The 26,659-nt window shown below is 38.2% G+C and overlaps 2 protein-coding genes across 6 annotated transcripts; one reads left to right on the forward strand and one right to left on the reverse strand.

Annotated features, from left to right (window-relative positions):
- Positions 1 to 209: 209 nt before the first annotated feature.
- On the reverse strand, positions 210 to 19,961 carry LOC112571683 (polynucleotide 5'-hydroxyl-kinase NOL9-like). Of its 3 annotated transcripts, XM_025250881.1 has the most exons (14): positions 19,847 to 19,960; positions 15,243 to 17,031; positions 14,546 to 14,765; positions 13,779 to 14,103; positions 10,893 to 10,980; positions 9,887 to 9,984; positions 9,503 to 9,536; positions 8,268 to 8,404; positions 7,356 to 7,507; positions 4,864 to 4,943; positions 3,949 to 4,171; positions 3,668 to 3,736; positions 3,178 to 3,311; positions 210 to 1,945 (listed from the first exon to the last, which is right to left on the reverse strand). In XM_025250881.1, exons 2-13 carry the CDS (start codon positions 16,295 to 16,297, stop codon positions 3,288 to 3,290), a joined length of 2,505 nt encoding a protein of 834 aa, XP_025106666.1. In that variant the 5' UTR covers positions 16,298 to 17,031; positions 19,847 to 19,960; the 3' UTR covers positions 210 to 1,945; positions 3,178 to 3,287. The 3 variants fall into 3 exon arrangements, with proteins under 3 accessions (XP_025106666.1, XP_025106667.1, XP_025106668.1); XM_025250882.1 differs by lacking the exons at positions 210 to 1,945; positions 3,178 to 3,311; positions 3,668 to 3,736 and having other exon boundaries at positions 4,112 to 4,171; positions 5,585 to 7,507; positions 19,847 to 19,961; XM_025250883.1 differs by lacking the exons at positions 210 to 1,945; positions 3,178 to 3,311; positions 3,668 to 3,736; positions 3,949 to 4,171 and having other exon boundaries at positions 4,889 to 4,943; positions 7,045 to 7,507; positions 19,847 to 19,961.
- LOC112571685 lies at positions 19,953 to 26,658 on the forward strand. 3 transcript variants are annotated; one of them, XM_025250887.1, is made up of 7 exons: positions 19,971 to 20,015; positions 20,197 to 20,296; positions 20,520 to 21,467; positions 22,671 to 22,915; positions 23,448 to 23,531; positions 23,894 to 23,970; positions 24,403 to 26,658. In XM_025250887.1, the coding sequence occupies exons 3-7, from the start codon at positions 20,585 to 20,587 to the stop codon at positions 24,458 to 24,460; spliced, it is 1,347 nt and encodes a 448-aa protein (XP_025106672.1). In that variant the 5' UTR covers positions 19,971 to 20,015; positions 20,197 to 20,296; positions 20,520 to 20,584; the 3' UTR covers positions 24,461 to 26,658. The 3 variants fall into 3 exon arrangements, with proteins under 3 accessions (XP_025106673.1, XP_025106672.1, XP_025106671.1); XM_025250888.1 differs by lacking the exon at positions 20,197 to 20,296 and having other exon boundaries at positions 19,953 to 20,015; XM_025250886.1 differs by lacking the exon at positions 19,971 to 20,015 and having other exon boundaries at positions 20,017 to 20,296.
- Position 26,659: the final 1 nt, after the last annotated feature.

The raw sequence follows: 26,659 nt of genomic DNA on the forward strand, positions 1-26,659 counted from the left end.
CTTTTCTTCATGTATGCAGTCTGTATTATATTACTGAATGAAATGTAGATATTGACAATTGAATATTAAGTATATTATATACTGGGAAAATAATGTACGATTACAAGGGCCCCGTAGAGGTCATCTGCCCCAGAGGCCCATGCTGCCTCTCTACAGCCCTGCTCTCAAAACCTGGCATGTTACTTTCGTTACACCAACAAAACAGAAAATGTTTTTCAAATAATTTTATTCAGATATTTAAAGACTTTTTCCTAAACCATTTATGAGTTATTTTTTCCACAACCGTTACAAAATTATTACAATATGAACAAAATTGATTAAAATGTTGCCAAAGCATGCCCTATTTGTTCCATTTTTTCCCCATACACACCAAGTTTTTTTCCCTATGCAACACCTTTACCTGAAACAGGAATTAAGTGATGACCACTAGTAGATGACACCTTTCAGGATGCTTCCAGTGAGTGAGAAAAAGTCACAACCCAAAGCTCAAGTCAAATGCTGTGGAGCACTGCACAGCAATATCATATAAATATGGTATCTTGTACAGCTCAAAGTTAGCAAATACCCTTTCACACATACACATTCTCCTGACAATTTTGAAAGTCACTTTTCCCCCTGTCATACTCTTCAGCTAAATAAAAGATTCTATAGAATCAATCTTTAGCAAAATAACTATCATGCCATCAATATGCATGATGAAGCTGTTGTTCTAGCCCTGCTTCCAAAATTCTTTGTACAAAGGTGAAACACCATGACCCTACTTATCACTTCATCTTAACATGTGCTGGAAGCGTTCCTAACAGCATTCATCCTTAAGCAAAACTTTTGTCAGCAAGCAGCAATATGTCATTACACTGTGTTGTTACCCTGTTAACATCTTTAATTTCATGACAAAAAAAAAACAAAAAATCCAAACAAGTCTTCTAGCACATTCAACTTTAATTGCTTATGTGACTCTCTCTCACACACACACATGTAAACAAGTAAAAATGAAATATGAACCACTGAATTTCTTTAAGACATGAATGAAAATTACAGAATTTTCCTCCGTACTCTGCACAAATACAACCATATTACAGATCTCAACTGATGCGGAGTGGCTGCATCATCACAAACTACAAGGTCAGGAAAGAGGTTAACCCCATAATCATGGAGAAGACAATGTGAAAGAGTGGTCAAGAATCAAACATTTCATACAGGAGACTTTCAGCAGCTTCTCCTTTCTATGTTCAGCAGCAACATGTGTTAATCATTGTTTGTTGTCAACACAGTCCAGCATATTTTTCACCAACACTTTCTGAATCGTAAGGGAAGACCTATAAGGGTGGGATGGGTGTACAGACTGGCCAACATTTAGTACTATCCTAAGACTTCACAAGGATAGATTGTACAGACGTAGAGAGTCTACAAAATTCAAAGATCTTTTTTCTTCCTTGAGAAAAACAAATCTTGTGGGTACGTGCTTATTATGTTGAGTCTGTATGAAAAAGCAGGTGCAGATGCAACGTACATAGTTTGCGTCACTAACTCCAAGTGAAAGTATTGTATTACTGTGTGCAAGCAGTGCTGGGTGTTTGGATTGCATCAACGGAGGGAAAAGTATCTTTTTACTATGTGCATTTCTAAATATGTAGAAAGTTGTACAGTCAAGGAACATAGGGCATGTAGGGTTAGGGTTAGGGTTAGCCCTAACCCTATCCTGAACATAGCCATGTATGCTAAACATACTGCAAATTTATAACCTAAATGTCACACAGTGTGACCCAAGTCAGCTGTCCAAAGTCAAAGCATAAGCTAGCTTGTTGAACCATTACATGTATTAATGGCAGGCACTCAAAAGTCAAGAATATGGAGTGTGACGAGGCATGTGGGTTCGAGGTCGCACTGATGACACTGCTGTGCCAGGCTCCAAGGCATCAATATAGGGCACATCATCCAGGTTTGCCTGTAGGTAAAAGACAATACAAATGTTGAACCTTAGCATCAGAAAACAAAGGAAAGAAAGCAGCTGTGTTGAACAATTAGACAACTAAAAGCAGTCCTCTTATCTTTCAGTCAAAGCAGATACATTAGAGACTGCATTCTTCTCACAGCCATTTCTTCTAAAACTTTACCAGACCCAACCACAGGAGTTAACAATTGCTCTTTGAAACAACTGAATGGATTCCTGCCCCTGGTTTGGTTAAAGAGCAGTTGTAGCCCTTAAACTCCCATGATCGGGTTGTCTGGTAGCTATGGAAGAAAAACAATTAAAATAATTATTTTATTTCTTAATGTTTACAACTTTTTTTCATTCGCCATTTATAAGAGGTCTGGTACTCATTCAACAACTGGCTCGACTGGGTGAAGTAGAATGCACCACACGTGATGCCACATAGAGGCACACAAAAAACACTTTTAAGATCTGGTACTTTTATCTAGTTTTTTGTTTTTTTTCATCAAAAACAAATAACTTGACAAAAAGATCAGCACAATGTACATTATGCACCCCTTTTTATTGCTCTTTTAAGTTAAAAAAATATGGCATTGCAGAAAGCAGCTAGGCCATAACTGATGAAGGTAAATGGATCCTTAATGCAAAACAATGCTTGCCAATGACCATCCAAAACTAGGAGCATGGTGTTCTGAGTTATTGTAGCATCAAATATTATGAGCTGACCTTCAGTAGAAACATCACAGTACCTTTCAGCTACTTTTAGCAGCCGAACGTGCTATGGGCATGTTAAAGATTCCATGTAACAAGGCTGTAGACCGCATCTATGCTGTTGGCATTCACATTCTTCTCAATGTGAGTGGCTACACTAGACAGGCATGCAATGAGTTCTAAGCTTTTGTGGCCAGTTCCGATTACTGTTATGCCTGTGTTCATATGTTTGTGTTTTGTAAAGTATCCTGAGCCTGCCTTTGATAGTAGGTAAAAGCGCATCTACATCAGCATTATCCTGTCCACAGGTAAAAATCTTATCTTCATCCTTGCTTACCTGCTTATGAATGGCCATGATTACTACAAAAAAGCTCCCCTATCAGGGGTTTGTCTTAGATAGGAAAACGTGTTTGTTCCCTTTTCTCAGTATCACTGATAGAGCTCAATAAACAGCCACCTGTCTGAAGACTAGAATAAGAAAGGACTTGCCAGTTTTCCCAGTCTACGCTCATGCTTAATCTATGAAAGCTCACCTGTTTAAAGAACAGCTGATCTGGGATGGTGATGGCCCCCCTCAGCAGTGTGTTCACAGAAGCTACCCGGTTGGGTGGTACCCCAGTGACAATGAGCAAAACACCCTTCTTCATATCAATACCACGGACAAGTCCTGACCACAAAAACAAATAATAATAACCATAAAAATTATTACTTTTATGGCAGAAAATTGTTGTGAGATGAACAGTTTGACAAAATAGAGATCTGAACCAATGATAGCCAATCTTCACTCTATTGCTAACAGGCGCTACCTGTTGCGCCACTGGACCACCCTGAGAAATGTAAATATAGTAATGGTAATTGGTAACAAAACTGGACTAAATATTAAATGTTATAATAAATGGTCCTGGAATTCACTGCAAAAGTTTCCTACTTTAAAATTTCTTTTCTCTTGTTGACCTTGTTCTGTTTATTGATAAAAAAAAAAAATGGGGCTAAGTTTGCATGTTGAAGATATGAATTTCTTACCATAACCAAGACAGTCACAGACTGGTGCTTCCTCAAAGAAAGTGGTAGGTCATCACTCTTCTTGGTTGCCTAGCACAAAGTAAGAAGTGGTATCACTTAAAGGAATCAGTAAAGTTTTTCAAGACAATCTGCTATCTTGCAAAGAATATACAATGCACCATGTTGATCACACTACAACCCACACAAATAAATAACACATCATGGTGATTATAATATAATACCACTGTGGCTAAAATATACAGAGCACAATCTTTCCACCACACGCAGAATAAATAACATACCAGTGAAATGTCTGCTTTGCAAAGGGCAACTACGGAGGCATTCAAGGCTGACAAAACTCGTTTTAAAGGTACAGGGCTATGGCATATGTAGACGCCTATCTTTCGCCATGGAACAGCATAAGGGGCAGCAGATGTCAATGTAACTCCAGGTTGAATGCCCTTGATAAGGTGGGCCAACAAGGCAAGGTCTCGTTGGTTTCTTGGTGTAAGCTTTGCCTTGGGGCTGTAATGACACAGAACACTGACTTTGTTAACTTACTTCTTAGCTCACCATGTTTTGATAACTTTTCAAGCCTTTTGCAGAATCCACTTCACAGAGGTGAAGACAATATTATATTTTAGAATGAAAAATCTGAATGCATAACACTTATTTACTTCGACTCATTTTGTGCTAAAGGGTCACATGTTACAAATTACATTTCGTAGTCATTGTGAGCTGTACACCCAGTCTATAATGGTATTTGACTCTGAACCTGACCCAGCCTGTGGCTGCCGTGCTGTTTTGACCCGGTTTGCCAAGACTTTTCTATTATGTGTGCATGTGAATGTGGCTGATGTAGGCCTTGTTAAGTAGAATTTCAGCACAAGAGAGCGCATGCATGACTAATACTAAATGTTTTTGTACACTATATATACGCCCTGAGAGAGAATAGTGAAATGAAACAGAGACAGCAACAGAGTGTGCACAGAGAGAGTGTGCAAACATTTTCAGGTTGTGTCAGTTTTTTGTAGGCATGTCGCTGTTCTTTTTTTTTCTTTGTTTTTTTAGGGAACGTATTACAGTTTAGTCAGTAAGTGTCACTGCGACATCTGCGAGCAAGTCAATGACCACCAGTTCATGTTTCTTGGTTTCTTTTCTTTTTTGTCCTCAGTCTGGCAATTTCTGTTTCAGCCACAAAATATCAATCCACTTACTCTCGATTGGACACCTGCGAGTCAATGACCACCAGTTCATGTTTCTTGGTTTCCTTAATTTTTTCTTTTTTGTCCTCAATCTGAAATCATTTCCAGAAGATTTTATTACATTTGAGTACAAGTGTTTGTGCATGCAAGATAGAAGGACTAAAATGACATAAAACATTCATAGAAAACAAAATTTTGATATTTCAACCATTATAGCGCAACCCCCACCCAAAAAAAAAAAAGAAACAACAAAACAAACAAAACAAAGAAAGGCATGTGTGCATATATTTGAATGTATGCAAATCACTGGCTTTAACAGTATATGTTGTATATGGTTTCAGTATGTCTACGTACAGCTATTGACAAGTTGTTACTTCAGATATGTAAATATTTACATTTGTGTTCACATTATTTTGAACACGTAAACTTAAAATGAAGCATTCATTTCAGAATAATATTCATGCCTAGAATCAACAGATTACAAATGAAACCAAAGAGAGTTATATATATATATCAGGTGTTCATAAAATAAATCCAAAAATAAAAAATTTTAAAAAAGGCATCAGTTCATATTCAACAAAATGCAGAGGGGAGAACAGTTTTACAAAACAAAAGAACAGGCCAAAAGAAAGAAAAATTCAGTCCCTGGCTATAAGCCTTCATATCCTTAAGAGAAACAAGAGATTTCAGACCTGGCACACTGAAGAAAAAAAAAAGTGAAAAGGATGAATACCTCATTTGTGAAGATTTAGACCCAAGATGCCCTCTGGGATCTTGAGACAGGTGGTACCATTCGAGCTTCAAATGGGCACATACAGGAATACAAGTCGGAAGGTAGGAGAATGGACAACAGGGGTTAGAAGGCGGAAGTGATACAAAATGTTGGTGTCTCTCAAGTCATGGCTTGTAAAGGGCAATAGAAATGGATTCAGGTGCTGGACTTTAGGCCACACAAAGGCTTGTCCTTGGGCTCTCCTGAGGGACCATCTAGCCTCTCAAAGATTTCATGGAGCATGGGCAGGGATAGATGGGACAAGGAACCAGGGTAAAGATAACAGGGTCTGTTTACAAACCAGAAAACTCATTGTAGAGAAGCTGAAGTCTGCAGATCCGATGTCTTACAGGTCATGAAGAGAGGAAACATGAAGAGGAGAGGTGGGTAAGTGCTGGATCAGTCTCCATGACCAGTTTTGGTCCACAGAGGACAACGATTCTCAAAGGGACACGTTCACTATAAACGATGTCCATGGTCAGTATATAGGTGCATGGCCACATGGGTAACAAGAAAAGAGAAGGTTTCTCAAAAGACTACTTCTCTTAACCAGTAGCAGACAACTTCGTTTACTGTTTGAGGCAGCAACAATTGGGGAGAAAATGGGGAGAAAATTAGCTTGGGGCATAGTGGACTGGACAAAAACAACCTCTTCATTTCAGAATGGTGTAGCAAACCAGGAGGGTATGAGGCAACAGGTCTGATTCTTCACCGTAGTTAGGACAGGGGAGGTGTGGGAGGGAATGGGTAAATGGACTGTAAGTGGACATTAAGGAGGGTCTTTTGGCGGAGATGGGGGGTGTAGGTGGAATAAAATTGATGGGGCAAGTGATCTTAGGATTAAGGAAGCAGGGTGCAGTCACAGGAGGAAATCTCAGAGGACTGGCCAGTCACAGTAGGGTTACAACCGTCAACAGCCATACAATTCTGTTAGCAAGACATGTAGACATGGCTGGCTGTCACCATCACCAGAGGCTAATGCTCATGACCAAGTAACACAAGCTACTTCACCTCACTTTGGCTCATTTTGCAGCTTTGAATTTGTAAACTTCCTTTTTTTCTGAGGTACAAGGTTCTTGTGGTCAGGGTGATGGCACAGAGAAGCAGTAGCAAGGCTATTTCCCCAAAACGGACACATTTTCATTTTTTTTTAAATTTAACGTAGACCTAAATAAAATTTTGAAGATGTTTCTCTGTCAGGAAAATGGAACGGCACAATGTCAAAAAATACCAGTTAACATCAAACCCCTTTTCTACTCTTTTCTCTTTGCTGCATTCCAAACAGTGATAGAATGCATAAAAATGTGGTCTCTCAGCTGGTACCATAATCCTTAAGAGAGATAATCTTTAAGAGTTGTCAGTTTCTGATGTAAATGGATGCTTAGTAGCACAAGCACTGAACTTTCAACACCTTGTGTTACCTGTCTGGTAAGAAGTTTACTTGGTCCTGTGCATGATGGCCCAGGAAGTGACCAGGAAAAGGACAAAGCTTGCTCAAATTTTCTCCCAAGCTAACAGGCTGTAACAGCTTTGCTGAGATCTCAGACCAAAATGGTTCCAGCAAAAGCTGTCAACCTCCAGGTATTTGTGGTTGGCACTGGGATTTGGTCAATTTATTTGTAGGGTCAGGGGTTTGGGACTGGTGATGCGATACACTGACTGGCAAGTCTCTCGCAAAGACGGACTGCAGCATGGGAAATGGGAAGGGGAGGTAATAGCAGGAATCACCCACGGGATCTGTGTTGTACAGCCATCCAGGTTCCAAGGCCACCAGCTCTGGGGTCATGACTGGAAAGTTGAGAGCTTGGTTGCTGCTGTCCATCTGTACAATGAGGTCTGGCGCTGTCAGGTTCAGCGTATCCATGAACAACTTCAAACCCAGACCTGCAAAGGTTTGGTAAATCAGAGCCTCATTCATCTGGGTTAAAGAATATACAAACAAACAAACAAACAAACAAACAAACAAATAAAAACCACTGTGTATTGTCTGTCAACTAAGACCCCATTCATCTGGGTTGAAAATGTGCCTCAGGTGATCGTTCAACTATGCCCTCTATCAAGATGTGCCTGGGGTGATGATTAGTCTTTCAAGTGAGACTTCTATCAAGACATACCTGCAGCGATCTCTATCAAGAAACATCTGGACCAATGGTTTGTCTTTCAAGTGACAAAATCACCAAAATCTGATGACTGTGTGTGCACAAGCATGTGCAAGCCACTACATATCCGCCACAAATCATCTTAGAAGGCGCGAGAGATTTTTGATGCTTTATGTACAGCATTGAGCTCTCCGCTGAGGCAGAATTTTGATATAGATCTGACCCATGGTTATATCCTGCATTGCATAAATATGTCTTTCGACAAAATGACTTTTTCACTCCATAAAACTATTACCATGCTGGAACAAAAATCTGTTACATATACAACTATATTTTCTCCATAATTTTATGTGAAATGTGATGCAATTTTAAAAATATCAAAGAAAGCAAAGCAAACTTAGTCCAGATTCTCTCTGTTCTCAAAATAAGCCCCTTTCACCATATCTCCCCTATTCCCCATTTCAAAAAAAATTTGAATCCATACACAGAGACTATTATAATGGCCATTATAAGTGAAAAAAAAACCCAAAAAAACAGAGTTATACCCTCGTTCCAGCCCATGGTATTAACCACTAGTGGTAGTGCTGGTTCCTGCTTCCTGTATGTTCGGAACACATGCTGCAGACAGTGGATGTAGCGGGTTGGACTCTCTCCAGGGCTTGTCAGTCCCACAAAACACATACTGCAATTTGCAATAAATGTTTGAAAAGTTTCATCTATGCACCACCAGTAACTTAAAGAGAGGGATGCAAAAAGAATCACTCTTGTGTAAACAATTGTGGTTAAGACTTCTTTAGATTGGCAAAATAATAATAATCATAAATAATAAATAGCACATTTGTATAGCGCCTTTTATCAGCATCAGACAGACTCAAGGCACTTTAAATATAAACATGCAAGGACATCATATTAATTTATACATATAATAATAATTTAAGAAATGTGTGGCATTTACATTTCTTCTAGAAACAATAAATATTTTTAAAAATTAAATAAACCATCTATATTTGCTATTTCTGCAGTAATATTAGTAATGGAACTCCAACTCAAATTTCGGTACTGTGAAAAGGTCGATATGATGACTGTGCATGGAGGATGAGCTGGTGCTCTTGTAAGTAGACCCAGAGGTCTAAAACTACTTTTTCTATGATCTTTTAAAGAAAAGACAAGTTTTTGGCGATAATTGTTCAACACATTGACATCCAGCGTGAATTTTAAAAGAATGGGCTTCACCAGGGCATTTTTAAATAAAGATGGGAAAACACGTAATGACAAGCTGATATTTACAATGTTTGTGATGGCAGGAAGTAAAATGTATAAGAACTAAAGAAGGTTTGTGAGTATTGGGTCTAACTGGCAAGTTGTTGGCTTGGCTTTCAGAATAACCGCATTTATATCAGCATCAGAGATTGGTCAAAATTCGGTCAGAGAGCATCCCAAAAGAATGTCAAAAGAGATGCTGTCAGGCACCGAGGTTGATTGAATGTCCGAAATCTTGTCAGCAAAATAGTCACAAAACATTTATGACAGCTATGAAGCAGGGTAGGCAGTGGCCAGCAGCATTGCCTTGCTGTCATTCAACTGCAGATGTCGAAAAGTGTCTTGGATGATTTTTTTTTATTTAATAGAATTATTACAGCAGAATTATTTAATACACTGCAATATACTGCTTCTGTCCTGAAATTGCTGAGGGTCCAAGTATTTTGATAATTATATTGCTTAACTTTATGTTGCTGCTAAAAATACTATCACCATCTGGTGGGAATCCACACTTTCTCACCTTTCAGCTGTAGTCTGATGGCAAAATGGAGGACCTAAAATAAAAACATAGTTAAGTTCTATCATTGTCTCAATGATTATAAGAGACAAATAAAGAGGTAACGCAGTAAATTTTAGTTGCAAAAAATCATAAATCCCAAGGAATCTGGGCATTACCACAAAAAATTCTGTTTACAATAAATAAAGAATTTTGCCAATACCTTACACACAAAATTATGATCTTTAAACACATGTACCATCTTGTGTTCAATCATTTGCACACATAAGCATGCATTCAAAACGCACACACTTATGCAAACTCAGTCTCCATTGCCACATCATTTACGCCAATGCATGTATATATGATGATGATACATGCTCCTTTATTCATCCTAACTCCACATACCAAGCACTGGCTTATCCACAAAGGTGAGTGCAACACACCCAGGAGGAGAAAACTCTGTTTGACCAACATCACATTCCAGAAAGCAAACTCTAGGTACACTGAAAGTGGGGAGAAAAATCAAAATTAATGGCATGAAATAATAAGCAGAAATACCTCTTAGCAAAATAGTGCAAGTCTCTGTCATCCCTTCGACATCTGCATTAACACACACAAGAACTTTCTTGTCTAAATTAGTTGTATTTGAATAATGACTTTTTGTTAAAAACTCATTTTTGGGTCAGTTATAGTTATTATATCCTATTAGAAACTACATGGCTGGGAGCTAGAAGTTGTCCTAGGACACCACTTTCTGAGAGCCACATTTTGCCAAAACATTTTCAATATTCAGTTTCTCAAAATTGAAATAAACCATTTTATGTTTAGATACTGCCACTGCTGGCACTGTTATCCATTGATAAAATGTTTGTGCTGGTCTCCATGTCTTGGGATAATTCCTGCAGATGGTTATGGGGAATTGTGCCAGAATGTTGTTAATCTGTTCTGAATCTTTTGTTGTGAAAGCAGTGTGTGCAGATTCTTCTTTTATCATGGCAGTCTTTGTTGGTTCTACCTGTTCAACAATCTGTTGATTCTGTTTATTTCTTGGCTTTTGTAATTCCTCAAAAAATATTTAATTTAATGATGATGTCCAACACTCAGAAATAACAAGGGGGGATATACTTGTTTGCTACCAACACCAATCATTATTCTTACGAAACCATGTGTTAAATTTTCTTTTTGCTATTATATCTTCTTAAAACATTCACTTCCTCATAATTTTTTGGCAGCTTGATTGATTGTTAAAGCTGTGGAAGTCTTCCTGGTTGTCTCTATTACAGATCAGCATTTTGGAGGACTTGTCTGCTTTAAAAATGAATCTGCCAGTCTAACTTCAAGAATACTAACTCTGTTGATGCTCAAACGTGCCATTACGGTAAAATTATGACTGTGCTCTAACACCACTTACATAGCAAGAGCTGCATTGACCATATGGCGGGCTAAAGTAGACTTGCCACAATTCTGACCTCCACACATCACAGCTACTGGTGCAACAGCTGCAAAAACAGTATTTTTCATGTAAGACATAAAACATAGTATTTACCAGGCCAGACACGCCCCCTTCAATTTGACGAAAATTTTAATTTTTAGCCATTTTTAGATTAAGGCATATTATGAATGTTCAGCATGTCTTTTATCCACTCTCAAGGTGGTTTTTCATAAAACCATCTACAAATGTGTACATTTTGTCACTAAAGACAGTGATTGATTTCATATTTGCTTTTGCCGAGCACAGAATTAGTGAGAATAAAGAATGTTTGTGACATAGCAACACACTGGGCCTTTTCAGAAAATAGGTCACATTGCACACCCTCAGATAGAGCTTTCATTTGCCTTTCAAACAAAGGCCAGGTAAAGTCCAACAGAAGGTTCCTAAACTATGATCTTCTCAAAATAACACGTGTGAAAGAAGAAAAACCTTAACAGCATTCTTCGACCATTGTAGCAGCTAAAATGACGTTACCTAATTCAGTGTAAATAATTCTGCTGTTGAAATCACCATCCATCATGTGTTAAGCATCTCGAAAAAAAAAAAACCAAGAAATTTTGATTTTTGCTGCAAATCTTGGTAATAATCAGGACTAAATGTGAACATTTACAAATTTGAGTGACCTTGCAATGTTTGTTACCTATGTACTTCGTCTGGAATGTAAGGAAACAGTTTTACTTCATTTGCACAGATTTTTTTTTAATATTAATATTTTAAAATTTAGTCACAATATTATCATGCATGTATACTACTGGTCTTATGATTAGCTTCTGAAATGGCAGACAGAAAAAAATCTCTGTACAACAGTAGCAATGAATTGTTTTGTCAAGCATGGATATTGTGTCAGAAGCAGCCAAAACTGTATAAAAGTTCTGTAGATTTGGATCTGTCTATATAAAAATACTATTTGATGGTGATTCCATTGCATGTAAGTTTAACCCTTGCCCTGGTTGTCAACAAGAAAAAAAAAAAAAAGACTGTATCATGCACACAAACACACATCTCTGGCCACAGTCCTAGACACAGGCTGTCCAAGGAACAAAGGATGGGTGGGGGTTAGGTTGTCTTACTCAAACCAAATGTAACAGAATGTGTACAGACTGGCAGTTCTGTATAATATTCCTAACAAATAAAATGAAGAATGCTATCTAGTCAAGTTTGTAGCATTCAGCATCTAGAAAGCACAACATTATCAGCCTCCTAAAAGGCCAGACAGCAGGTACTTTTCCAAGAAATCTTTGATAGAAAATAAGGAACCACCTAGCCACACCAATCATACATCTTTAAGCTGTGACTACAGAGGTAATTCACAAAATAATCCTGGCACACAGAAGAACAGAATATGAGCAGCTGCTCAAAAGCTTGGTGCACTCAATAATGTATGTCTAGATTCCATGAATAGGTTATGATCCCCAAAAACATCTTTCCTAGGGGTTCAGTTCCGTGTTCATTTTGTGTCTTTAATGAAGAAGCTTTTGAACTAATTTCCTTAATGAAAGAATTATATGTTGATGTTTATCCCATCACACTGTAACTGCTGGTTAAGAAAGAGAAGTACAGAGTGTTTCCTATTAATGCTGCTACTTCAACAGATGCTCACAAAAGCTGGAAGCAATATGCTAGGCAGCGTCACGAAATGTTAGATATCAAGAGACCCGAGACAGCAAAACCTACGAAACTAGTGGACACTGAATATAACTAAATGAATCTATAACTGTGTAGCTCAATATCTGCAAACACTGGGTTTTTTTTTTAATTACTGGGTATTTTTTTGCAGCCTAGTTAACATCTGGACACACCAACAGCATCCATGTTGACTTTTCTAAAAGTGAAATAAATAATTAATTTTATTAGTTAAAGTAATGAATAGGAAAACATTAAAAGGTGGTTATATTTTCCATTAAATGCATAAATTACATAAAAGGCTTAGATAAAACAGAGTTACTAAGCTATCAACTTTATTTCTTGCTTTCTCAATTTCTTGTTTTTGTTAGCTTGTTTACTTTAAAACTTTATAACTTTACACTGACATGTGGTACAAACCTAAAATTCGGTTGAATTTTTCTTTATACATATCCAAACATTTCCATGATGGCTTTCAAAGAAATATTTAGTAGTTAAATAGCTGTCTTTTATAAAATCAAAATTTCTTAAATTTTAACACATTGTTTTACCAAAAAAAAAATAAAATAAATAAATAAAAAGAAATAAGTTGATTTCACCTCATACAATTGTAGATCTTCTTTCTTAGTTAATATTTTGAATTTACTTATTTTTGAATTTACTTATAAGATTTACATAGTTATTAGCTTTTAAAAATGTCTGCCTACTAGGGCGTCATTTTGGATTGTTTCAATGGCAACTGATAGCGTGAAATGTGCAGTGAACACATATTTTTAACTTCCATTCAAGTGCAAAATAGTCCACATGAAAAAAATTAGTAAAACGTTTTTTTATGACATGTCCAGCCCTAAGAGATTTGGGGGTGGGGGGAGAGGAGGTTGGTGTTTTACACCAAGCCAGCAACTACCCCGTCGGGTCCTAAGAAATTAAAAAACATAGTATTTATCACTTAAGAAATAAAAAGGATGCTTTTTGATTGAAAAAATCATGTCCACAACATACTCACTCCAATATACTCAACCAACTTCAGGTATTATTTGTTAACTGAATCTTCGTAAAAAGTGTGGAATACTGAAAATCTGTTTACAAAACAGTTTTCAGGATATCTTTTAACAGGGGTGGTGTTGGGAGGTGAGAACCTGAATTATACCATACTTAGCACATGTTGTGTTGAAACCATACCATTCTCTCTGATCATTGTCAGCCACTTCTGCAAGGCCATGTCGAAGTCATTGGTTAAGCGCAGTGTAGTACCGGGCACTTGATCTACTGGCAAGATGGCCACCCCAGTCCGCACCATCTGCTGGTGGTGGGGAGGAGGTGGCGGCATGTTGCCAGCACTGCGATCCAGGTTGAACTTGAAGAGCTGGGAGAATGTTGGCAATGAGCTGATAAAATCAACAACAGGTGCATTCAGTCGTCGAGCCACCAGAATGACTGCCCCTTCCATGAAGTCGTGTACCTGTTTTTCCTCTATGCCTAGCGCTTTGAGGGATTTGCGAAGCACCTGTTAAACAATGAAAGGAGTCACTTCCATTCATTCGACACATCACAAATAACAGCTGAGGCAACAAGACACATCAGAAGTAGTAGCTGGGGCAACAAGACACATCACAAGAAGCAGTTGAGGCAACACGAAAGATAAAAATATATAAGAGGTCTTACATGATTAAGGTAAAATGGCATCACAGTGACTGTTTGGATAAGGGTAAATGACTACTTATTTTGGCAATAACCTGAGTGTCCACAATGACACATGCATAACAGACTTTCAAGGAAACAAGAGTTCAGCATCTTTGATGATCAATGACATTGCTGACCCAAGCAATGGAGACTCGATTCGTATACACTTATGAGACTGTTTGGCAAATGTTTGTCTGCAACTCATATATTTAAAAAAATTGCTATAGCCACCTGTTCAACATGTGCTGAATAAGAAGACCATTTACCTTTTTGTCTTTCTCCATGGACTGCGTGCGGACAGTGAGAAAGCTGGAACTTGCTGGTGAGTAGACATCATAGTGGCGCGTGCGATTAGCAGTCATCTGGTATCCCATGATGCTAATGCTGCCTGTCACTACACACAATCTGGCACGTCCTCGGAGACATATCTCATGAGGATGGGCGAGCAACACAACCAGTGAATCCAGCATCGGAAGTATAAGGTGTCTGCAATGAATTGTTGAAAAAGTAATTAGCATTTGTAACACTCACAAGACACACTAGCCCTGCAATAGACTTTAGATACAAAGTAAACAAGAAACTTAAACCAGCATTGCATGCTTGCAACACACAAAGATCTCCCCTACATTCCAGCTGCAAAAAGTCTTTTGACATCTTCTCCCACCTCTATTTCCCCTGCCCCCACAATGACACACACACAGTCTTCTGCATTCAGTATTTTTTTTTCTTCAGTGAAATGTAGCTTATGAATAAAGTGTTTATTAGAAATGCTATTATCTCCTTGTGTTTATCCTGCAAATGTTGTGTTGGCTCCATTGCCGTACATCGCCTGGTCCTACTTCAGTATGTTATTATTGTCTAAGTTGATTCAATATACTTAACATAAAACACTCAATACAAAATACTCAATACTCAGACTTTTGTGCAGAAGTAAGTGTAAAACATAATAAGAGAGACAAGTACCTGACTGCTGCTTCCACCTCCCCCTTCTTGTTGTCACTGTTGCTGTCAGCATCCTCCACACGATCAGCAGATGGTTTCCCTGATTGACTTTTTTCACTTTTCTTCAAGGAGCTCATCCTGTCTGAATGTCTTTTGTCCTTCTTAAGAACATTTTTTGTAGCCTTCACCTTTGCTTCATCATCTACAGACTTCTCATTCTTCCTTTTAGAATGCCGACTTCGTTTTTCTTCCCTCCATGATCTTCTGGTGCCATCTCGGTCAGAGTCTTGATCACTGTCACTGTGCCTGTGAAAATCTGGTGACCGGCTGTCCACAAGCCTGCCAGTATTGCCTCTAGGAGCATCTTGATCAATGTAGCTATGCTTGTTCCTTCGGCTGCTAACAGAATCATCTTGCTCATAGTGTCTATAGTCCGCCTCATAGTTTCCGCAACGTATGTTATCCCTGTGGCCATCATAATCTACATAATCAGGACAACGGTGTTCAATATCATACTCGGAGGGTAGCAACCTGCGGTCCCCACCACTTTTACGTGTGTGGCTCTCCAAGTGCCTAGTGTCTCTGTCATGCACCCGGAAACCTGCTTGCACCTCTGCACCACTCTCACTTTGACTCCTGTACTCTGACCTAGACCTATCATCAAATTCTGCATCAGTAAAGCGTCCATGCTTATCTCCATGGGAAGTACTGCTGTAGTTTGGCTGGACATCTGCAGGACCCTTTTCCAAGTTTCTTGCCGAGATAGATGGTGGGAATTCTAAATCCATCAATGATGGGATTTTTCCCTTCTGACCAAGTTTCAACCCTGTAACTTGTGCATTATTTGACATAGAGGTCTTTTGTTTTTTCTCCTTCCCTTTAAAATTTTTTCTAGATTTTGTTTTTTTCTTGGGAACCTGGCTTGATATTAAATGTTTTTCTCCTTCTGAGTCTGGTTCTTCACTTTTTCTGACAGCAGAGGATCCACAGCTCATGTCTTGCTTCCAGACCTTAGAAGAGCGTGAAGGGCCTGGAGAGTCATGCCTGTTACTTCCCTTCAGTTTTCTCTTACGCATTTTCTCTTGATTGTTCTTTTCCAAACTGTATCTATCAGGTGACCAACTCTTATCATCCTCTTCTGACAAATATGGATCGGTGTGTTTCTTACGCCTTAAACTTTCATGAAGCAGCTCTTCATCAGAATCAGAATACTGATCTGAATTCCACTGTTGGCTTCTCTCTTGACGAACATCAACCACCAAGTAGTTCTCCTCTTGACTGTTCTGTGATGATCACTTCTTCTTACATCTCCATAACCCTCTTCTTTACATTGGCTGCTGTGGTTTCTCTCCAACTTATCTCTGCCTGGATACTGACTACGATTGCAGCTGTCGCTGTTTCCACTGCTGTGCGGCATGGTTTTTGTGGATCTCTTAGAGTTATGTTCTAGCAATGACTCTCTTCCTTCACTGTAGCTGGTGGTCATATCAAGAAAGTGGCTGTCACTACCTCCTTCTTGATTTCTGTGACCTCTCAGTCTCTGTCTTTCGTAGTCATCATGCAGCAGTCTATCACTACTCAGACTTCTCTCGCTGCTTCGAGAAGGAGAATCATAACTGCTGGATCTTGCTCTATAATTAGAACTTCTGTAAGATCGAGTTTGCCTGCATTTTCTCTGTTCCTCCCTCTGAACCTGGAATGCAGAAACTTTTCCCGGTCTTTTAAATGACATTTTGTTTCTTTAAAAAATTGTGGCACCTACTTTAATTAGTACACTTGTGTAAGACAAGTTTTCCTGTACTTGTCATGCCTGTAACAGAAACAATGGACACATTCTTTTAAAAATCAGAAAACTAAAGACAGGGATCGGACACATATACCTACAAATATATGGATATATATAATATCTAAATTTGTAACAAAATACAATACATTTGTTGTTTTGGAATCCAAGCAGTAATTCCACCCCTTCCTCCCCACACCTCCATCCACCCACGTCATCAAAACGGCAAGTTTTCTTATGTTGAAATGCTTTCTTCAATGTTTTTATGTTTATTTAACTCCATTTATATTGTATTATGTGTTCTCATTTAAAAAAAAACCACTTATATAGCCTAAACCTTTCAAATATTAGTGAGTCAACAGGGGCTGGGAACCAATTAAATCTCCTAAATTTCCTTTATTTCTTATGGGAAAAATTGTTTCGCATAACGAACATTTCGGATAAGGAACAACTTTCCAGAACGGATTGTGTTCATTAACTGAGGTTCCACTGTATTTTAGATTGATATGCTACATTTTAACCATAAAGTGTTTATTCATTGTCTCATAAGCATGCCAGATTCCCCCTGCATAAAGTCAATAAAAAATCAAGCTAAGAATTATCAGGGGATGATTTGATTTCATCGTGGAGTGATTATTTGCTCATCAGCGCCAGCTACTAAGATGACGTCTTATGTTGTCTTGGCTACACTATGCTCCTTAGTCTTACACAAACTGAAAGCACCCTATAAGCTCTAAAGAGGTTTATCCAGTATGCAACAAAAATAAACTGCCTCCTCTGCATTTCAATCCTACAATGTACTGGGCTGACAAATTCAGGCATTGCTGATTCAACCATGGCACAAGTTGATTTTACCAAAACCCATAGTTGATTTGACCACTGCCTACAGTTGATTCAACCACCTGATGATCATCATCTATGCAATGATTCAACTTCAAAATAAATATAATTTCTTTTTATCAGCATGAATTGTTGCCTGTGCATCAATCTTTGTCACTTTCCTCATGTCTGTGTGTGGGTGTTTGGCTAATTCCTTTCATTAGTTAAAGATTTTAGATTTACTGTTTCTATAAAACAAATATTTAAGCATAGCTTAATATACCCAGATTTCTTAAAGGGTTGCACAACACCCCATAGTCCAGAAAGAAGCTTGAAACATGCCTCAACATCTTGGTGAAATTAATGACATTTAACTTATAAGATTCTCCTAAAATCTGATTCAACATCTGGTTAGTCTATGCCCCTCTATTATGTAGTGGTATTAACACCCTAGGTCGGACTACATAATAATAAATAATAATAATGAGGATTTGTATAGCGTCTTTCAAAAAATGTGCTCAGATACTTTTAATAAATCATATATAGACTAAATAATCAACAGTCATGCACCCAAATTTGCATATAACACTCAAACTTCTACAACACCCACCCAGTCATACATAAAGTAAATTACACACATTATGGATGCTCATGGTCAGGACAGGGTCAGAGCGAAGTTGTCATTCTGAAAAGATTCATCTACTAGATTGCTAGTATGAGCACTATCTTAAATTGCCCCTGGGGATCAATAAAGTAGTATTGTATTGTCTTAAGTTTGGACTTAAAGGTGGTAAAAGAATCAGCATGACGAAGGCTGATGGGTAATCCGTTCCAAGTTGACGGGGCTTAAAAGGAGAAAGACCTCTGTCCATATGTCTTGGTCTTAGCTAATATAGGACTTGCAGAAGCTTGATGTCAAAAGATGAGTGAAGAAGTTATGAGGGCACATAGATGGAAGCGAGTTTGGAAAAGTACCAAGGACCAGTTCCAGAGATGACAGAGACAGTAAAAGTGGAAAGTTTATAGGCTATATGGTCCAACACTGGGAGCCAGTGAAGACTGTATTATAGAAAGTATATGTTCATATCTTGATGGTCTGCAGATGAGGCGATAGCGTTATTCTGGAGCTTTTTTAGTCTTTTAAGAAGATACTGGGGAATGCCAGCTAAAGAGAATTAACAATAGCCCATCCTTGGTAGCTGCGGCCCTATGCTCCACTGGGTAGCACAAATGCACATATTAGAGTTTTAGCATGACCCTCCCTTCTTTTTTGTGTGCGGGTGCAGATACACAGGCAAACCCCCTTCCCCCACAATATAACTAGATTATGTGTCCTGTATGTTTAGATCCAGTCAATATAAATCACAGATCTTTGCAATACGCTTTCTTTTACAGCTTAAGATTTTTTTCAAACTGAATTTTGGTAGTTCATCACTTCTTTAAAGTGGTGCATTTAAAGAGGTGCAGAAAGTAGCCTGAAGAGGAATGCATCACCAACATCATTCGATGTAATCCCGATTTCAAAAATACCTCGATGCCTAAGAATCCTGACACCTTTTGGATTTTCTCTCATATATGAACCCCTACTTAAAACAACAATGTAACATCTTTGGTCTGCGCGACCCTTTTATCGTGCGTGTGCGTGCGCTAGAGAGACAGAGCGTGTCCGCAGACAAATAACTGTAAATCTGTAATCGGTGATCGTAAAGACCGGTGACCGATATACTCACATCCAAATACCCCGACCCAGGAACACACACACTGTAGTCGCTTTTATCACGTGCCACATACGAAAAAATAGTAACAAAGTAATCGGTACCACAAAAGGGTCGTCCTGTGTTCTGAGAACAGTCTAGATTCTAGTACATGTATTAAAAGCGAGCCCACTTGCTTCTTATTCAGATGCGTGGTAGGGGGTAAAAAGTGATTGCCAAGTACCTTATCTGAAGCAGCACTCTGTATGAAAAGCTAGAAAACTTAAAATTAACATGCAGTGTTTTAAAGAATAATAGCTAGCACTTACGTTGCAATAACAGTAGGGACAACTGTGATTAAATGGTTGATAATGTTTGTAGCGCGTTCCTCGGATATTTTTTTTAAAATGCAGCTACAGGAAGTACGTCACAGGAAGAATAAGTGCGCATGTCACTCGGAGAGTGATGTCCCGTGATCACAACAGTAATCTGTCCTAGGTGAGCTTTATAGATAACAACTCCGGGCTGCGTTATTATTCGACTTTAAACAGTAGTAAATCATGTTACACTGATGACTTTAGTTTGTAATAATTGATTTAGGTGTTTGTTTCATGACTGCTTGCAATAGGACATGATTTTTTATCATTTGTTTTGGCATCGTCTGCAACCCGGAATATAGTATATTACTACTATACATGTAAAGAAGGTCCATGGTGCTAGTATAACTTGTCAGCACTACCTTATCAACGAGTTGACTACATAGTAACGATCCAAAAAAGGCAAGATACTTCATTTTCAAGTTTATTTGCACTTTATGTGAATTATTGTTTAGTTGAATTATAGTATAACTGTTTCTGTTTTTGAAGAGATCTGCGAACAAAAATGCGCACTTTAAAACGTAAATTTTAGATAATAAATGTTCGAGTTATTTCACGTTTGCCAGTAGCTTTGAGTTATCAGGACCATACTTAATTGCCTTACTTAATTTTCTTCATATTTCAGACTCGTCAGAATATTTACACAATGGTATACTGAGTGCCTTTGTATATATAATCTGAAACAAACCAATGGAGCGTCATATAGATTCATTGATACCATCTGAAGAATCTGTCAAGGGTTGCAGTGAAAATTTTGCACCTAAAGCAAGAGACAATGCAGTATTTGGATTTGAGAATGGACTTTTAGGTAGCACATACATTGTGCCAGAGAAGAACACAAATGAGGTTATTGAAAAACTTGAGACAGATGTACAGAATGCAGATAAAATAGGAACCACTTGTGACACTGCTCAAAGAAATGGTGAAATATTTTCACCAGATTCTTCAGATAATATGACATTAAATGGATCTGACTGTAAGAAGGAGGTTGAAGGAGGTAAAATGGACAAAGATGAATATGACACGCAGTCAGACTCAATAGGAACTTTAGAAGATGACAGCCCATGCATTATGCCACAAGGAAGCCCATGTGATTCTTTGATGCAGCAGATGCATTTAATAGACAGTGGCACTTCCCAAAAAGAGTTTGTTCCCAAACAAGTTTCAGTTAAAGCAAAGTACATGGAACACTTGCTGTCAGCTACCAGTGATGTATTTAGCTCTGAGAATGAATCCTCAGCTAGTGCAGTACCATCCCGTCCAGAGAGCTTGTCTTTGCCAAGATCTCTGGAATTATTGCAGCGCCAGCGCAGTACCACAGAACCCAAGCCTGTGGCAAATTCAGGGGAGAAAACTTTTATTAGAGATGAAGCATTCATCAGACATCAAAGAACTCGCAGTGAAGCCATTGACATTCAAGGAGTTCGAGTCCGGGGAGACCTTGGGTATGGAGATGACATGCTTTCCAAGAGTTTGCCACATGGGACAATCATGAGAAAGGGTGACCTCATAGAATTTGTTGCTGATGACTTGCAGGAGAAGATTAAGCGAAGCAGCCCAATGTCAAATGCAGGTTTGTGATGATGATAGCATAATATACTATCATAGCATGCACAATGTTAACATTCATTTGATGTATATCAGCACCAAATGCAGTTATGCTCCCACCACTTGGCACCATACCAGAATGTATGCATACAATGTTGGAGCTATCCATACTACTATATATTTTGCTATAATTTGACACTTCCTTGGGAAAATTTTACTTTAAACAAATCAGCAGCAGAAATGAAGAATAGCTTTTGGGTACTAACAGAACAATACTTTCATCCATCAGGAATATGAAATTTGTGTCTCTGCAGACATGACTCTTGATATACAAGTTACAGCTGTCTGTCAGTCTTCCTATTATTAGCTACGTAACATCAGCATCGCTGTCACATTCCTTCTGCGCCCACTACCAGCACTCTTGTCTGTACTTTTGTTCTTTTTGGCTGGATTACTGTAACTCCTTGCTTTCAGGCTGTCCCTTATACCTCATACAGAGACCAAAAAGTACAAAACTCCATTCCACATCTGGTGCTTAGAGCTAGGAAATTGGAACATGCCACTCCTCTCCTTCATTTTCTGCACTGGCTCCCCATCCGTTCTCACATTCAGTGCAAACTGTGCTGTTTTAATTCCATTACAGGCTCCTGCCCTATTTTTCTGAACTTCTCTTCCCCTATGTCCCAGCCAGACAACTGCGCTATTCGTCTGACGACTGTATCCCAACTATTCCTGTCACTAGAACAACAATGCATGGTCACAGAATTTTTAGTTACTGCACAGCAAAACAATGGAACTCTCTCCCTTTCCATATTCACCACCTACACATAATTGAATCCTTTAATGTGCACTGAAGATGCACTCTCTCCTAACTATGGTCCACATCATGCTAGTCTTTTTTCACACCCTTCCCAACTTTTCTGCTTATTGCTACTTCCCTACTGGTTTTTCTTTTCAAAATCAGGATATTCATAGACCTTTTTGCTTGGTTCCTCTTTATATTTTTAGATATTAATCTTTTATTTATAATCAGTAATGTTTATTCTATGTCCCTCATCTTGTATTTATTATTATTCTGTTGTAATTATTAATGACGTGATATGCTATTCAGTTTTGAGCTTGCAGTGAATGCTCACATCTGCATGTGAAAATTTAGTGGATTTTTCCTGCCCGTAAATGTATTGTTAGATGGATTCATTGTTTGCTTTTTAAATATTGGATCCTGTAGGTAGTATGGGTAGTCGACGCTCAAGTGAGCGCAGTGTGGCCAGTTTGTCCAGTGCCACCTCAGCATCCAGTTCCATCGTGACCTCATCTGGTCTGTCACGCTCACCCAGCAGCCTTCTTACACAGAGCCCTGATGCGGCACCTCCTATAGACCCTGGTGCCATCATGGAATTGGAAGTGCATGCAAGGCGAGTGGCAGACAGTGTGGATCACATGATGGGAAATCTTCGAGCTAATTTACATAAGGTATTTATCTTGTTTTGTTTTTAGATATTGCCATCTCAGCTTGCAGCCCAATTAAGACTGAGCCTTTGAAACAGAAATTTTGCCTAAACTTTGCCCTGCTTGATGGTGGTTGCTCAGATATCAGCAACCTACTGCTACACGTTAAGCATGTCGACAGAATGTGTGCCATGTGGTAGGTTACCCTCTAACGTTAATAATATAAAGAGGAAAATCATTTCTTTTGCTCATCTAATGTTTATGAGGCAGTTTCCCCTTGGTTAGCTTCACTTTCTTTAACATTACGGGGGTACCCACCACTACCACCCTTCCTCCCTACTGACAATCATATTTAATTTAGCTGTTAGAAATAAAAATAAGGGGAAGCAAGGAGCATAAATTCATTCAAGGGTTGCTTTACCCTTCCTATTTAAACTACATTTTTATTCATTCAACCAAAGTTGTTCGTGTTTACCCCACTTCTGGCATTTCTTTGGCTAAAATATAGAGCTGCTTTTTTTCAAAGAACTTTTTTTCAAGGTTAATCTTTCTGCAGATGTCAGCTATCACTGTGGGCTGTTTGGAAGCATACAAGACATCTGTTGATATCACGTGTGATTCTGTAGACTCCAGCATCAAGGTACAACCAACAAATAAATATTGCAGTGTTTTGTTGTTTACAGCGATTTGACATTAAGTGCCATTGAGCAAAACCAAATGTAAATTGTGTATGTCTGAGAATCGGACTACTGTATTTCAGAAAAAAAATTTTTATGTCCTAAACTCTGTTCTTTCACTTTTTGAGGGGGAACATTGGTGACGAGACAGAATGAAGCTCTTCTATGATGGGAAAATACCCTACCATAAATTTATCTACATTTAAGTCTAATGTTTATGAATTAATTTTAATATCCTTCATATTCAACTGTTTGCTGTGAAAATGGAATGAATTACAGCACAAACTGATAGCTGATAGGTGTTATGATTGCTTTTGTTGACCAGTCAATGTATGCATTGATGGCAAAATGTGAAGAGTTGAGCAAGACTATGGGACCAGTTCACCAGATTGGAGCTCAGATGTATCCTTTGGCTTGCACCACACATTTATTAGTCATGAGCACATAAGCTGTTTAAAATATTGATATTCTTATATATGCCCAGTTGTCACATAAGAAAATTCTGTGAAAGATCATTGACTGCAAAGTTGTCAACATCTTTGTTGTGCCCAAATCTTTTTAAGTTCATGAAGCCAGTTTCAAATGTTTTCTCACATCACTTTCTTCTGAAGCATGAACCATATGTAATGCCTAAATTTCAAACCTACTTCATAGCATTTCTTCCACTGCTAAAAGTTTGATTATTTTGTTAATGCAAATTGTTTTTCATTTTAAACGGTAGTGGTGCTTATGGTATGGGTTTTACTCTGTGGAGTAGATGTAAGATAAGTTGTGTAACACTAATTCTAGAGTTCTGAGAATCAGGAGAAGTTGAGATCCTTAACCTTTACCCAGCAAGGAGATAAAGCGTTTGCTCGACTTGTTTGAGGCCCAACTGCAGGACAAGTCCTAACTATGGAAGACCCATTTACCTACCAGCAAACAGGATCTTCCCATTCAGAGGTCTTTTTTCTGCCATTCCAACATTGACATTGGTCAGATTAACCTGATACATTTGTCCATGCATGCAGTAAAGCACATGCCATTTAAAGGTGAGAAAGTCAGTGTCGGGGGTTCATCCAAACAAGTTGACTAATAAACATGTTTTAGACGCATCAAATTTTCTCAGCTGGCTACAGTAGCTGATTGTGCAATAAATTTTGAAGTGAAAATTTCCTTCTTGATTATGGACCTCTTCAGAGCTGGAACAAGATGCTCATTTTTGTTGACCACAATTTTGATTCTCAGAAACAAATGAATTTTTCTTCAAGACTTAAGATGTGCTTTGAAAGTTAAGGTGCTCTACACTGAAAGAAGCCGTGATACCGTATCGGGTTAAACCTTACTACTGCTTTGCAGTTTTATAAGCATTTTCAGGTAGCCAGGTCATATTGTGTATGTTACTGGTTTCTAAAATAATAAATGATTTTCTTCATTTGAGCTATTGTGTTTTTTAGATGACCCAAAGATTTTAGGTTTCCTGCCACCATACTCCAGTGTTTATAGGTGACCCTTCTTGTAGCATGATGTCTTTGGGAGTTGTGATGTCAGTATGTTCCACTTGTCCTATGCCATTTACACTGTATCATCCTACTCTGGATTTAGGCACTGGCAAGATTTCATGTACCAGTCCTGGAAGTGAGAGGTCATATGTTACCATGCTCTAAACCTAGGAAAAGTCCTGTAGTGTATGGTCATCTTTCTTGCACCAAAATGGCAGCTTGCTCTTTTATTAACATGAAGTGTCTTATGTTATTAACAGACATTTTAATTTTTTTTCATTTCATTACCTGGTGCAACTTCCAACATGCCATCTTGAAAATGTTATCTTTGAGGTGCTTTTTAACTCCAAAGGATTATTTTAAAAAATGCCAGGTTGATTCCATGTGAGCTTTTAAACTGTAATTTTATCTTGCATACTTCAGTGCAAGCACTTAACTGTTACCATAAGGGAAATGGTGGGTTTCTTCTTCTTAAAGCATAATTAGCCGTTCTAGTCTTCATGTGGATGGTTTAGGAGTGTACATCACAACTGCTAGCATATTTCACAATGAGCAAATGCTAATTGTTTATTCTAATTGAAGTATCTAGCCAGAAAGTTTCCTAGTCAGCATCATATAGACTTCTGTTGACCACATAATTACATTGCCAGTAAAATTATGTTGAATACAGTGAGGTAGTGTATAACATCAACATTGGGAAGAGCCCTTGGCCCTGGTGCAAAAAAGCAGGTACTAGCTGGATTGTTAATTTGCAGCAGTCAGCTAACCTGCTACTGACAAATAGCATAATAGGTAGCCTTGTACTGTAATTTGTTTTTCTGCCCATTGTTGTCAGCATTTGAAGTTTTCCCAAGGTGGCCAGATATCCCCCCTCCTCTTGCTTACAAGTCTATTTTCCAGCATGCAGAATCTGTCAAATATATTGACATAAAAAACATGCATCTCTTGTACCTAAAAATCCCTAGTATTTCATTTTCACTGTCCAGCCTGTACTCAGAAGTATAATATATTGTGCATATATTGCAATTTATCACCTTTCTCATTTTTTAAAAGGTCAAGATCTTATAGACAAACAGAAGTACCTTCTCTTGGATCTCTGAAAGCAAGTGTTATGAATTCTGCTGTTTTAACGTTGTGACTTGTGTGGCTCTTCCTGTAGGCTTTATCTGTTTTAGACTATCTGCTATTCTACTGTTCCAGCAATTACAACAGTTTTAACCCCCAGTTACATGCATGCTATCAACATTATTTTGAAATGTAGACATACTTGCACCAAATAAAAGCTTTAAAAAGAAACCAAACACTCCTTTGGGAAGCTTACAACAGAAAGGACAGCTAGGTATAATAAACTTTGGCAGGTGTGAATGGGCTTTAAGAATTGAACTACTAAAGGGTTAATCATTGGTATGCCACCAATGGTGTACATCCAGTTTGGTTGATCAAAATGGGAATCAATGTTGCTGGAAAAAAAACCCAAAAACAAAAAACAAAACTGTGCAGTGATCATGAAAGAAGTGTAAAAATGTGGTTTTAATATTTTGCTTCGTTGTTTTGAGATGCTTGTTTTTCAGATGCTGTGATGTCTTTGTTATTAAATGCCATAAAGATGT

The sequence above is a fragment of the Pomacea canaliculata genome, linkage group LG9 (genome assembly GCF_003073045.1).
Source record: "Pomacea canaliculata isolate SZHN2017 linkage group LG9, ASM307304v1, whole genome shotgun sequence".
Lineage (NCBI taxonomy): Eukaryota > Metazoa > Mollusca > Gastropoda > Architaenioglossa > Ampullariidae > Pomacea > Pomacea canaliculata.